The 13,615-nt window shown below is 36.7% G+C and overlaps 1 protein-coding gene across 1 annotated transcript in view; it reads right to left on the reverse strand.

Annotated features, from left to right (window-relative positions):
- PDE11A (phosphodiesterase 11A) overlaps positions 1–13,615 on the reverse strand; it is a 77,324-nt gene that overhangs the window by 18,524 nt on the left and 45,185 nt on the right. Inside the window, 5 exon segments of the mRNA XM_030454663.1 lie at positions 1,021–1,045; positions 1,048–1,097; positions 5,379–5,479; positions 7,632–7,722; positions 10,599–10,708. Of these exon segments, the coding sequence (XP_030310523.1) occupies positions 1,021–1,045; positions 1,048–1,097; positions 5,379–5,479; positions 7,632–7,722; positions 10,599–10,708 (377 nt within the window).

The raw sequence follows: 13,615 nt of genomic DNA on the forward strand, positions 1-13,615 counted from the left end.
GTGCTTCACGTGATACAAGTAAGGGTATTATTATATCATAACGTGCAAACTGCATTAATTTATATGCCTATTTGTAAGTGACTGCTGTAGCAAGCAAACCTATAATCACAGAAGGCATCCCAGACACTGTTTAAGCAGTTTCTATTGCTCATCTACAATAAAAATTTAAGATTTACTATGAGCCATACTGTTCCACTGTAGTTTAATATCTAGCTACAACCATGTTTTATATGCATTAGGAGAAAGAAACCATTCAGCTGTAGAAAGCGTTTATGTACAGTACATGATGCAGATAAAAGTCTAAGAAAGTTTAAATGAAGAACAAGGGCACATAAAATGAAGCATCAAATATATTGCCTGAATCTAAAATTAGAAACGGGTGAAATGATATGGAAAATAGAAAATGGCCAATATTTTGGTCAAAAGGTCAAAGGGAAACAGAATTTTAATGAAATTTCAGATAAAACGAGACATAATCAGGCATGCATATGCAAATGCACACTCTTTATTGTCTCAAAAGCATGGCGTACTCAAACCAACCACAATGTCTGAGGCTATCAATAGGAGGGAGGAAAGCTCAGATAATTTTTGAAGGATAGAAGAGTACTGTGTATCTGCAAATTCTCAGGTACAGATTAGAAGAGCATAGAGGAGAATGGTCATTGAAAGAAAACAGTTGAGAGAAAGGAGGGAATGGGGAAACGGAAGAAAGACCTTTGTATCCTGAGGGACAATACTGATGCTTTCTGGAGAAAGAGGAAAAGTACTGAGTGGTAACTGGTGAGGCTGGGAGAAAGGGAAGAAAACATAATAGACTGTGAAGGCAGAAATAGGAACAGAGGTGAGATCACACTGATTACATCCTTGCTGTTTGGTAATGTTTCATATCATGTGTCATATTTTTAAAACAAGATACCTTCTCTTTTTACTCCAAGTCTTCACTCCATGACATATGGAACTCCTTGGGCAAATACAGCTATAGTTTGAAATAAACAGAGGGCAAGAAATAGCAGTGCTCACCGAAATATTTCTTGGTGTTTTTTGAATTCCAGTCACAGCCACCTTTACTGACAAGTTCAAAAAACTCCGTCCTTCTCCTGCAACAAAACAGATTATCAGAGAAGGAAACAAGACACTTCTAGGGCAGCAGCGCAGCAGAAACACAGTTCTCTGGATGATACAAAGTCATTGCACCTCATGTATTATTGTTAAAGTTGTTACACTGACAGTTCATTTAAGCGAAACATACTAATTTCTGAACATGTTCTATAAATGTCTGTTATCAATGTCAAAGTTGCCTAGTAAAAGCAATATTGTATTTATGGTCTCCACAGATAAGGAAATAAATGGTACCAAAATGTTCAGTCTTCCATGGAAGCATGAAATATTCAGCTTTAGCAGTGGGCAGATAGACAATAGAAACACTCCTGAAATATATACACATATCTCTTTATTTGTCCTTGTAAAATGATTTTTTTTTCTGGATCCTGAGGGTGTTTTCAGTGATGTACAATTCCTGTTGTTTCCAGCACACAGAACAGAACAAAGAGATACAGAGATGCAGATGTCCCAAGTTCTTTCTAACTAGAAACTAGGTCTTCCTGCTTGGTTCCTGTGCTGTCTTCTGGAATATTTTGCTTATGTCCTCAAAGATGGAGAAAACATGAGCCAAAACATGTTAATGCTTTAACGTTTTGGTTTGTTTTTTTTTTAATACCAAAATTATGACTTATAGTCTGTAATTTTTTATGGTACTGAGACTCCAAGAAGCTCTTGTTGCATGCAGTGTGACTACAATATGAAACAGATCCTGCTGCAGGTATAGTGCAAGTTGAGGTATAAGAATGTGGAGCAACTTGCCCAAAGTAACACAATGCATTAGCATCAAAACTAAAAAGCAAACATCTGTGTTCTGAGTGACAGTCCAGTGCCCCATCTCATAGGAGACCATGCTGTTGCTTTGTCAAATGGGAGTGTAGTTAGATTCCTCAACAGGAGTGAGTTTGCAAAGTCTTGTATTTTCTATATTTACTTCAGCTAGACTGAAATTTTGAACAGTGATTATTAAAAACACAATCTGATGGCAGCCAGTGCAGGTTTTACACAGGAGCGTTGTCCTTGATCAGTGGGCAGAATTTTATGTGAGGCATGTTGTATTATTCTGATTGCTGACTGTCATATGACAGTCACTCCTACTGTAGGGCCTTTCTATAATGAGTTACATGACAGCAACTAGAATAGAGAGATAGAAGGACTGTGTAATGATATCTAATCCCTTACGTTTCGTGAAATGAGATATAAAAGAGTTTCATGTTACAATATTTGCCATGACAATGCAAAGTCACACATGCAGAAAACAAAATTCTCTCATGTCATAGCCCCAGTGGAAATAAATATTGCAAAAATGAAAATTTTAATGTCCAAGAGTAGTTGACACATAAACCTTACACCAGCCTAATTGTGGCTAGATCATCGCAACTATGTACTCTATATTCACTGCACAAGCAGCAGATTTTTGCATCCTGTATTTCAGTGCTCAGTCTAACAGTGTAAAATTTGTTAATGATTTAATTTGGAATTATTGGGTATTCTAGGCAATTCATCTGTTAGTGGCCAAAACCAGACAAGATTGTTTAAAGCTGAAAGCTCAGGAAGATGACATCACAGAATCCTCAGACATTCAAATTTAAAAGATCCATAAACAACAATTGAAAAAGTCAGTCTCAAGGTCTTGTGTTTTGGTGAAAACTTTAGAACGAAAATTGTCTTTCAAATCCATTTAAAAGGATGGAGAAATAGTAGTCCAACTCCACAGAAAAGTTCTAGTGTAGGAAGGAGTCAACCTGAGGAAAGTAGCCATGAATAAGGAAACAACTTAGTGTTTCATACTGGTTGCTTATGAATGGTATCCAAAACGAGGAGCTTTGCTATTATTAAGCAAACATAATATGCCAGGATTTAAGAAATAAACAGATTGATAACAATTTACTCATGTCTTTGAGTAACATGAGTTGTATTTTGCCTGGAAGGGAATGTTCTTTTTGTTATATATAGAAATATATATAGAAATATATATAGAAAACCCGGTTGCTCTACAGCCCAGTAGCTTAAGACATCATTTGAGTGCACTTCCATAAACTCATTTTGGTTCCATGCTTTTGCTTGTTGTATTATTTACAAGCATTGTTATCTAGAATTCTCTACTAAAATCAAGTATACTTTCCATCTGATCTTTCACTGAAAGACATGTTTTTGTCTGTAGAACAGTACGGCCTTGAGAAGGTCATAAAACCTTGCTCTGCCTGGAGTTTTTTTTCTGTTTTGCTACAGACTTTGTGATCATTAGATCTAGGCATTCTAAGTATACTGATATGAGAATTCCTTTCTCCACAAAAATATTTAAAATGTAGCCAACTGAAAAAAAAACAAAGTAGGTACTTGTGTGAAAACATCTGGTCACATAGGGTGGTTTTAGAAGTGTAAATCATCAAGATATTCAGGAAGTGATTTTCAGACGCTTTTGAAAGCAAAGCAGCATACCAGCCACCTGATTAATGCATTACAATAACACAAGAGGAAAAGATAACTTTTTTGTAGACTTCTGAGTAAAGAGGCCTCATTTGTTACAAGTTTTTTTTATTCATGTAGCACATAACAATCAATCATGCAAGGAGGGAAGAATAATATTGAAATTGAGGTGATGTCCCTTTTTGGGCATTACTTCTATTAAAACTGAAAGACAACCTAATGGAGGCAATATAGACCATGTAGGTTTTCAGGCTAAGGTAAGCAGGGAAGAGAGCTCTAGCACATCTGAGTCTGGACTGGGTTCCCTTGCAAGGCACTGCAATGGGTCCTCTCTGGCTCCTCCAGGGACTGCAGGATTCTGGCCAGGGGGAGCCCCTGCCACTCACCTCTTCCTTAAAAGCACAAAACATTTCCTCAGCAGTCTTTACTTGGGGTGAGACAGGAGAACACATCCTGACACATCCCTGTGGTCCTTACATCTATCTCACTTAAAGCTGTCAGCAAATTCCACTGTCATTCCAGGCCCCCAGATCTGTTAGTGATCCTAACAGGCAGCTTCAAATGAGTATGCTTAAAAGGGTTTTGTTTGTCCTGTTCAGGATTTTCATGCCAGCAAGCAGAAATCTTTTTCATGGACTAATGCTTAGAAATTATATGTTAATTAAAACTGTTACTTGATACAACTTATCTGAGAATAAACTTGCAGGAAACAAAGGCAATTAACCTGTCTACTGCCAGTACTATTTAGAAGCAGCCCTTGGCACAAATACTGAGAAAAATACTACAAATACTACAAAGCAATCATTGCAGCACCTCAGCTAGTATTTTGACAATCAACAGTTAAATATACATTACCAATATAGATGGTTTAACAATTCCAGGGTAATAACTTTGCCTAAATTTTTCTGGAAACTTGGTTTGGTATCAACTATCAGCACAAAGCAGGGGCAGGATCCAGGTGTACTACCATAAGAAAAACTAAATGCTATTCAGCACTGTACAGGATAGGATGATAATGGACATAAACCAAAAATTCCTAAGGATAAAATATTTTCAAAGCAGGGAAGGCAGCATGCTGAAACTGCATATCTGACAGCACTTCTCGCTGCAAGTCAGCCCCAGGCATGTGCTAGAGAGAGGGATGTCAAAAGTGCAATGTGACAGTGACACCACAACCCCTCCAACTACATGTGTGTTCCCACACATTCCCACTGAGGAGAGCTTGGTAATAATTAAAGGTGTATGAAAATACAAAATAGCACCAACTTGAAGTCTACTTAGAAATGTGATTTGTAAAGAAGAAAAAGGAAGAAAACATATGAGGGTGATCATACTATATTTCTCTCAAGTTAAGCTTTTTAAGACCTATGCTCATATGATACAAACTGGCATGATTTGTCTTCAAAGAAGCAATGTGTATGCTTTCATCACCTCTGCAACTGGGTCTGTAACTAAATATAATATTCCTTAGCATACATGCTTAGAAACTGAAATGGTGGAAAAGAATTCTAAAATGTTGTTGATTTTCTACATGCTTAAGAAATTATCACAGAAAGAACAGAAGAATTACAGGACTGAGCTGTAACTGATTCGTGGGATAGCTCTGAAGTATAAGCCTAGGATTTCACTTGCTTTTTGTTGATACAGACATGTTATACATTAAAGCAAAACTTACTTGGACACTTAAGATTATTTCTTAGTCTAAGATATACTAAGTATTAGACTAAATCTCTTCAACCACAGCTAACCACTAATTTCACACATTATATATCCTTATTGGTATTTAATAGGTCATTAGAGTAAGTTCTTCGAATTTTCATTTGTCAAATACAAGAAATGCCAATACTTACTCAAAATACAGAGTGAGGTCTGTTGCCAATATCGATTGCTTTAGAAGCTGCATAAGGTCACTGTAGTCCTTAGAGGACAAGTTAGCAAAGATGTTGTGACCCTATAATGAAAAAGATAAAAGAGGTAAAGGGCTGGCAATCAATATAGGTTTTTAAAAGCTTTTCTAACTCTTTAGTTCACTGTTTCCCTTTAGCAAAGGCCTTTTTTGATTCATGTCAAAACTACGACAAAATCATGATGTTAATATTGCTGAGATTACATGGGGGGATGAGTTGATGATTGCAATCAAGTGCCTAAGATATTTTTCTTAATGCTGCTGAAATTCTATCCACTTGAGTAAAGATTTGGTTTTTTCTCCAACTCTGCACAGACTCAGTTTATGGTCAAAAACTATGGATACGTCTCCATCTTTCCTCTTATTAAATGTTTTGGGGAGCTGTGCATTGCAGCTTTTGAGTTGTGCTCCCAATAGATTTATCTGTGCTGCTGCTTACAGGCACACAAACTGCTGTTAGATCAAAGATTCTAAATCAGTGTTCCATTCAAAACATAATTTTCTCACTGTGCCCCTATTACTGTTGCCTTACAGTGTATACAAGCACTCCTTATGCAGGCTAAAGAATTGCAACTTTATGCAGTTTAAATGCCCAAGAGGCTAATTTTTAGGGGATGATGAATTAAGAATTTGAAAGGTGCTCTATGGCCAGAAGGAAAGGAAACAAATTATTTAATATTTATTTGAGAGATATTTCTAATCCTTTTGCAACCAAATTCCTGAAAACTAAGGCGGACAGAGATCCTATAATTTCTTTATGAAATCCTAGAGGAAATAAACTGAAAGAAAGAAAGTTAATGGAAAATTCTAACTGTAAGTTTAAGAAGTGATCTTGATCACATTAGCCACATAAATGAAAGTACCCCAGTTTTTGGTTTTGTTTTTTTTTTTTTTTCTAATGACTTACAAAAATAATGAGATTCTCGCTACACAGAGCCTTATTTTGGTGATACTTAGCACTGTAATACACACATTCAGTATGCACTGCCACCTGCTGCTCAGGAAGATTAAAATGCCCTTTACAGCATTGCTGTAACCATGATTGTCTGAGGACATAGATGAAATAAGGACTGTAGGTAGAGACTGGGTAGGTAGAGAGTGTATTTTTTAATAATCAGCTAATTGTTGGTCACAAAACATAATTTGCCATACATAAAAGATGGTATTTTCTGTGAATATAAAATAATTATTTCTTTTAGGCTCAATATTGAAAAAGGTCTAAAGCTTATTATTTATCAGGAAAAGTGCAGCTCTCATAACAGGGGTAATTTACCAAGTTTTCTGTTATTCTGTATTTGTTACCTTTCTGACCTCCTTCAGGGTGTATAAAACCATGTTGCTACAAAGCTCAAGGTTACTTTTATTGAGGTTAGCATGTCAATAATAAAGGATAAATAGCTCCTTTGTTCAACCTGATAAAAATCTAAAGAAATAATACAATATACTATGTTTCCTTCCAAATAACAAAACCAGACTAGAATAATGACACTAGTAGATAGGATAGAATCTAATTTCAGCATATTTGAGAGAGACCAACTGCTCAGCTGATGGAAGTTGGTGTATTTTAAAGCAGATTGGAGAATCCAAGTCTGTTCCAAACTGGGATATTGTGTTACTGGGATATTGTGTTTTGGATAAAAATCTAGACACCCAAAAGATAAGATACCCAAAGATAAAAATCCAAGATATCTAAGATACTTCTTTCAAGAACTATGTCTTTATAGGTATCTGCAAAGCAACTAGTGCACTTTGGGCAGCATGACATTTCTGTTATTAATTTTTTAAAAATATAATTTTGTAAAATCATACAAAACCATCACAAAAATAATGATTACAGAAAACCTGTCAAAGAATTTAAATTGGTCTAGTAAAAGCTGACTGTGATATTCTGAATACACCACCTCTGGGGAAGGTAAGAATTCATTTCACTTCCCTATAAACCACTGAGCAGTAAGAAGGAAGGATGAGAAAAGCTGACAATCTGATTAGGATATGTTTGCCTTGCTCTTAGCTGATTAAGACAAATATAATCTCTGGGCTCTGTGATCAGCATTTATAGTTGTTTAATTTTGTGCTAGTTGTGACCTTTGTGTCAACCAATAAATAATTTCTCAAGGAGAGTGCACTCCTCTCAAGGAGTGGTATTTCTTTCTCTGGCTGAAACTGCCCAGTGAGATTAATAGTAAAGCTTTTGTACCTCACTTTGGAGAATCATGACAGCATGATTGAAATGCTGGTGCTCCAAGGTAGCAGAGGTGCCGTAGAGCTGAGCTAAGGCTGATCCACTCCTGAAACAGAACAAATATGGCTCATCCACTTACTAAGTAGGTTGCAGAGACAATACAGTAACAAAAGCAGGTAGTCACACTCTCCTGCTCCATTTCAGCAACCACATTTAAGACAGCTGACAAGAACAAAATACTAATTTAAAGCCAGACCCAAGACACCTATGTTCCAGACCTTGGTAAATATCATCAGCTGACTAAAGATTTTCCTGCAACTATGGGAAATTTTGGAAAGCAATTTTCAAAGTGCCTCAGCAGTGCAAGAGAACAGGTGTACCACTACGCCATTAAAACAAACAGTAATGTTCTTCAGCTGTTCTGCTTCTAGTTTTTTATTTTTAATTCTTAATAAACACAATAGCTTACATTGGGTGATTACAAATACTTAAAAAAACACCCCAAAACACAACAGCAAAAAAACCAACTGCAAATGCAGTGAGCTTCTGTCTGTATATAAAACCACACACTTAAAAAATAAACAAAAGACACAAGTGAGAGCAGTGCATATAAAAGTAAAGTTTAGCATTTTGTTAGAATGTATTTCTCATAATGTCTATGTAAAAAAAAAAATTAAATTTAAAATGCATGGAGCAGGTGGGTTTTCTGAGTTTGAAGAACAGAAGTCTATGGAATACAATTATAAAATTGTGAATTATCTGGAGGTGCAGAGAACGAGACTGGATTGTCAGAATAGTTACTGTTTACCATTACTTCACTTCTGGGATCCAGCCTAAAATTACAAGATGGGTTTCTTTCCACAGAAATGAGAACAAGAGACTATGCTAGAGACAAATAGAAGGAGTCTCCTAGGAGCCTATATTATAAAACTGCACCATACTGATGTTTAATTGTCAGAAGCATCTATATTAGAGAGAAGGATGTCCAAGAAACATCATCCCTAGAGAATATGGTCTTGAGCTACTTAACAGAGACATTTCAGACAACTGTGGTATTACCTCCATCATATACCTCTTCAACTTTCATCATACAAAACAGCAGAATTGAACACTGAAGATAAAATAGGAAAATGTGATTCTTAAATTTAAGTCATATTAGAGGAATAAATCATAGCTGCTGTTATGAAATTCAGCTTCTGTTTTCAGAGATGTTTTATACATGTATGCTAATGTTTGTCTTTTTTTGAATGCCTTCGGGAATTTCTTTATGGAGTCATAAAATGGTAGCCTCCTCTTCTTATTCTGTTGTCAAACAACAAGTATAAGTGATAGCAGTTTAATGCTGAAACATCTACCTTAAACTCAGCCATACCTCTGCACAAGAGATACTGTTGTGTAATGTTACAGTGCAGAAATGCTTAACTTAACCAGAGCCTAGAACAGTCAGGAGGTAAATCTTAGGTCTCATTTTTGTAAATTAGGAACATAAACATTAATCAGATGAGCTTCTTTCCCATTTGTCTTGTCTTTTTTGACTCTCTTCAAGACTCAGCTGCAAAAAGGCATCTAGTAGTGCTTGGTAACCTTTGCACCACGAGCTCTGTCTTTTGAGCACCGTAATTGATTTTCCTTGCTATGGTGATTGAAGATCCAGACAGTGTCATTGCTTCATTGGGACTCTACAGCAACACCAATAGCTCAGGAAATGGCAGCTTAGTGAATATCAGAAACATCAATTTAACTGATGTTCATTGAGGCAGCTCACTCCCAGAAAGGTTGCAGCCCATGCATGCACTCATTGCAGCAGAGTATTTCTGCAAAGGGTATGACAAAATAGGCTAATATGACACTACCCTGTCTTTCAAATATTTAAACAACCTTTTGACCAATTCCTGTCACACCGGAGGGGTAACAGTGACGCAGAATAGACAAAACAGCAAATACATGCTGGAGTCTGAAGAATGAGAGAAGCTCCAGGTCTCAAATTCTGACAGTAGAGGCCATGGGGAATTAAGAAAGCAACATGGAATTTGGAGGAGTGTTTCTTGCAGCTTTACTTCACACCTTGGCCCGGGTGTTCTCAGGGCCCATTTCTCAGGGAACACAGATTTTGTAAATAATTTTTTTCTTTCTCAAATTTGATCTTTGTCAAGGATCACAGTGAGAAGTACCCTCAAATCTTCCATGAATCTGCTTCTGCTTCACTGTGTCTGAAGGCAGAAGCCAGGTCCGTAAGTCAGGGGACCAAAATAGCTCCTATACACTTTGAATATAATAGAATTCATTTTTTTAAAACTGAAAATGGTCTGGAGAGCAAGATTTCACATAGCCCATCCCTGCCCACTTCAGCCTGTCCCCAGACAAGTTCTGTGTGCTGTGGCATGTGGGGCAGGTCAGGAAGCAGGCATTTATACAGACTGGAGACCCTGTGTTTTCCACTACTGATGGGGATGTAGTAAAGCCACGACTCCAGTAGACAATATGAATTGGAGCTCCAGCACGATGGCAACAATTTCGTACTGCATAAACTAGGAATTAGTTTATGTATGCTCACCTACACCTGTGTGAATTTTCTTTGAAAATGCTATTTTACTTTTACGTGTTCTCTTCTTAATAGCTGAACAAGGTTTTGCTTAACATCATGCATTCCAGCCAACAAGAACAACCCAGATAGACAGTTTCAGTGTTTCCTGGGTTGAATAACAGAGTCAATAATACCCGAGCCTAAAAAGAACATCAAGTTTTTGCACCATGTTTTGATATGCAGTGTCAGTTCAACAGCCTGATACAAAGTACAAGCCATCAGTTACCCCAAATAAGAGAGAATGATAAAGATAGATAGTCCCTTACTACGTAAGAGAATAAGAATACTTGGCCTTGGCCTGGGAGGTCTGAAATTAATGCTCCATTCTTTATCCTGGTCACCCTTTGCTCTTCTGTGGAAGAAAAGCAAATTAAAGTAATAAGAACAAGAAAACTTACTTGGCTTGGAAGGCATTGTTGGTTGCCCTGTGGTCAAGGTCATGACATAAGCATCCCACAATCAAAGCTAAAATTTCAATTTCAGTCAGAATCTCCTGAAATCCTGCAGTCTGAGAGCAGAAAAAAAATAGCAGCTGTAACTATCAGTAGCAAAGAGAATAAGTAATGTTGGTCAATTGAGTAACAGTCAGCTATGTTTTGATACCACAAATGTTTCAGTAAGGAGAAGATAAATGCTTTGTTGTCATGCTATATTCCCTGCTCCATGTTAGATGGTTAGCAGAATAGATAACATCCTTGGAGTGATCTGTTACTATCCCTCTGTTGCATTTCTAGCATGCCATGTCTCCACTACCCAGAGAGTGCTAAAGACAAAAGCTGAAAACAAACACCATTAAGACAGGAACTAGAATTTCATATCAGAGAAATACAAAACAAAATTTATTCTATTTTGAAATTATTGATTAGAGAAGCATTTAGGCAGATTTCTTGAATACTAAAGTTACCTTAGTCAGTCCCTACTGTCAGAGATTGCCAAAATGTTAAAACAGATGAGCTGTAAAAGAATCCAGCTAAAATATACCCTTATGGAACTGTTACAAACTATTAAATATGTTATGAAGGACACATGAAATGAAGGAGCATGATTTAAAAATGAAATGGCTCAAATGGCATATTTCTGCTGCAGATACTTACTAGAATTTGGAAGACAGTTTTGAAAACTGATGTCTTGACATTTCCCATTAGCAGCTCAGCCCAGATATGTCTGTGTGAACAGCGGAACTGATCCTAGAAATATTTTTTGCCACTAGACTTCTCCTTGTGGATAGTTGCCATAGCAGTTTTCCTGTCTGAACTGCCTCATGTCAGAAAAGAAAAACTACTGTTATTGCTAACCTCAAGCAACCTGAAAAGATCCTGTCTGGAAGAGGTGCTTGAGCCACCTGCCTAGTGCTGTGCATCTTACCCATGGAAGAAACAACCTGGTTCTTTAACTCTTCAGAAGCATAAATGCAATATTGCCTGCAATATGAGTGGATGAGTGGGAAAATCCTGATACTTGTCTTTCCACTGTGCCAGTCTCTAGCAACACTCCGCAGTTAACCACATGGTCTAATTACTATGAAAGAAAACTATAAAAAAAGATTATAAAATGCATTTATGTTAGAGGATCAAGCCAAGGCTGAACACTAACAGTGTGTAAGAAATCCTGAATTCCACTGATTTTCAATGCATAATAATTTTCCAATTGGCAACAAGAGGGCTAAATGATAGAAAGACAGTGAATATCAGTGGTACTTGATGTCCTTTCCTGGTAGGAGCTTAGAGCTCACTCAGAAATGCTAGTCACTTGCTGCAAATCTGTGTGAAAAATGCACATTCAAATCCAAATAGCCTCTGTTTTCCTAGTCTGAAATGTGGCTGCACTTAATATTTTGGTAGCACAGGGAGCCAAGGTCCCCCAGGTGCTCAGGAATGCATTTCAGTGGGAAGGGAGGAAATCCAGGACTTGCTACAAAAGCTTTATAACTGTTCCTAAAGTTTACATATCATAAAAGATGATCAAATATGAGGAAAAAAATATTCCTTCTGCATAGAATCCACTGGTGTGTAGAATAACTTGAATATTATTGAAGAGATTCTCCTGATTTCTAGTGGTGTTTCCATAGCAGCTACTCAGGCAAAGAAAATTCTCTGAAAAATAACATCTTTAAAATTTTTTAAAATATTTTTCTTATATAACAAATAGTTCCATTTCTGAAATAGGGATTAAAAGAACGGTTTGTAACTGACATCATGCAGTTTCAGTTGAGAGAAAACATTCATGGCTAAGTTAAAACATCTTAGAATAGAAGTTTCGTAGCATAAAATTGACACTGTAATAAATATACTTCAGCATAACACAAGCTTTGAGTGAACTTAAGGATTCCACTGGTATTGCAAATGCAGGAAACTGATTAAGGAATTTATTAACAGTAGCAATATCTGAAAAGTAAATGCAATATTTTTAAAAATCAAAATAATATTTCACTCTATAAACGCCTTAAATTTATAAAAATGTTACTATAAGGGTATATCAGCTTTGAACACAATGCAGGAAAATAGAGGATTACATTTCCCTGTACTTTGAATTTACACAGAGAGAAAAAATACATGGCTATAGACGGTGCTGCAGTAAAATTTATTTTCACCAGAAACAGAATGACCCATAACTCATGAGTGGCAGAGTCTCCAGTGAGTTATGGAGGTCATTCTTTCATGTGAGAAAATGAATTACATTCATTATATGTTTCCCCACATTTATATGTTTTGTTATTAGCACACCAGATGGGATTTTAATTTTGTATTGCTTACTTGTTCATTTTAACTTTTTGAAATAAGTGTCAATGTGAACTGTATTAGGGAAAGGCACTGATATTGAAGCCTAGTCTTGATTCTGTGGTTTACTCTCCTGTGAGGTCCTTAATTTGCAGGAGCAGTCCTGCTTCAGTGATTGTCTGCAGAATATTTGAGTGAGTCTGAAATACATAATTATGGCTCACAGGACTGGAATTATAATTGTTCAGTGTCTAACCAGAGAGAGCAAATATGTACTTAGATTTCTGATAATAGGATTTTTTGTATTTACAGGAACATGCCTTAGCTATTCAGATGGCTCATCCAGAAGTGAAACTGGTTTAAGCTTTGCTGAATTTTTATTCTTGGCTTCCTACTACTTCAGTGGTAGCATGGGAAGGCAAGACAGATTAGTCAGTACTATACTACATTAAATCCTACCTTGAAAATGCCCTAAACACACTTACTGGTTTATATTTGTGGTGCCAAATGTCTGGAATAGGTATAGGGTGGAAGAGCTGCACAAGGCAGTGCCTTCTTGACAATCAGAGCCCCTCTCTGACAGTCAAACAATGTTCCCCTTCTTACAAGTAAGAAACAGCTTACAAGTAAAGGCACCTACTAACTCAGATGACTACCCCAAGACAAACACAGTAAGAGCAATTCTTGTGCTATTACTG

The sequence above is a fragment of the Calypte anna genome, chromosome 7 (assembly GCF_003957555.1).
Source record: "Calypte anna isolate BGI_N300 chromosome 7, bCalAnn1_v1.p, whole genome shotgun sequence".
Taxonomy (NCBI): domain Eukaryota; kingdom Metazoa; phylum Chordata; class Aves; order Apodiformes; family Trochilidae; genus Calypte; species Calypte anna.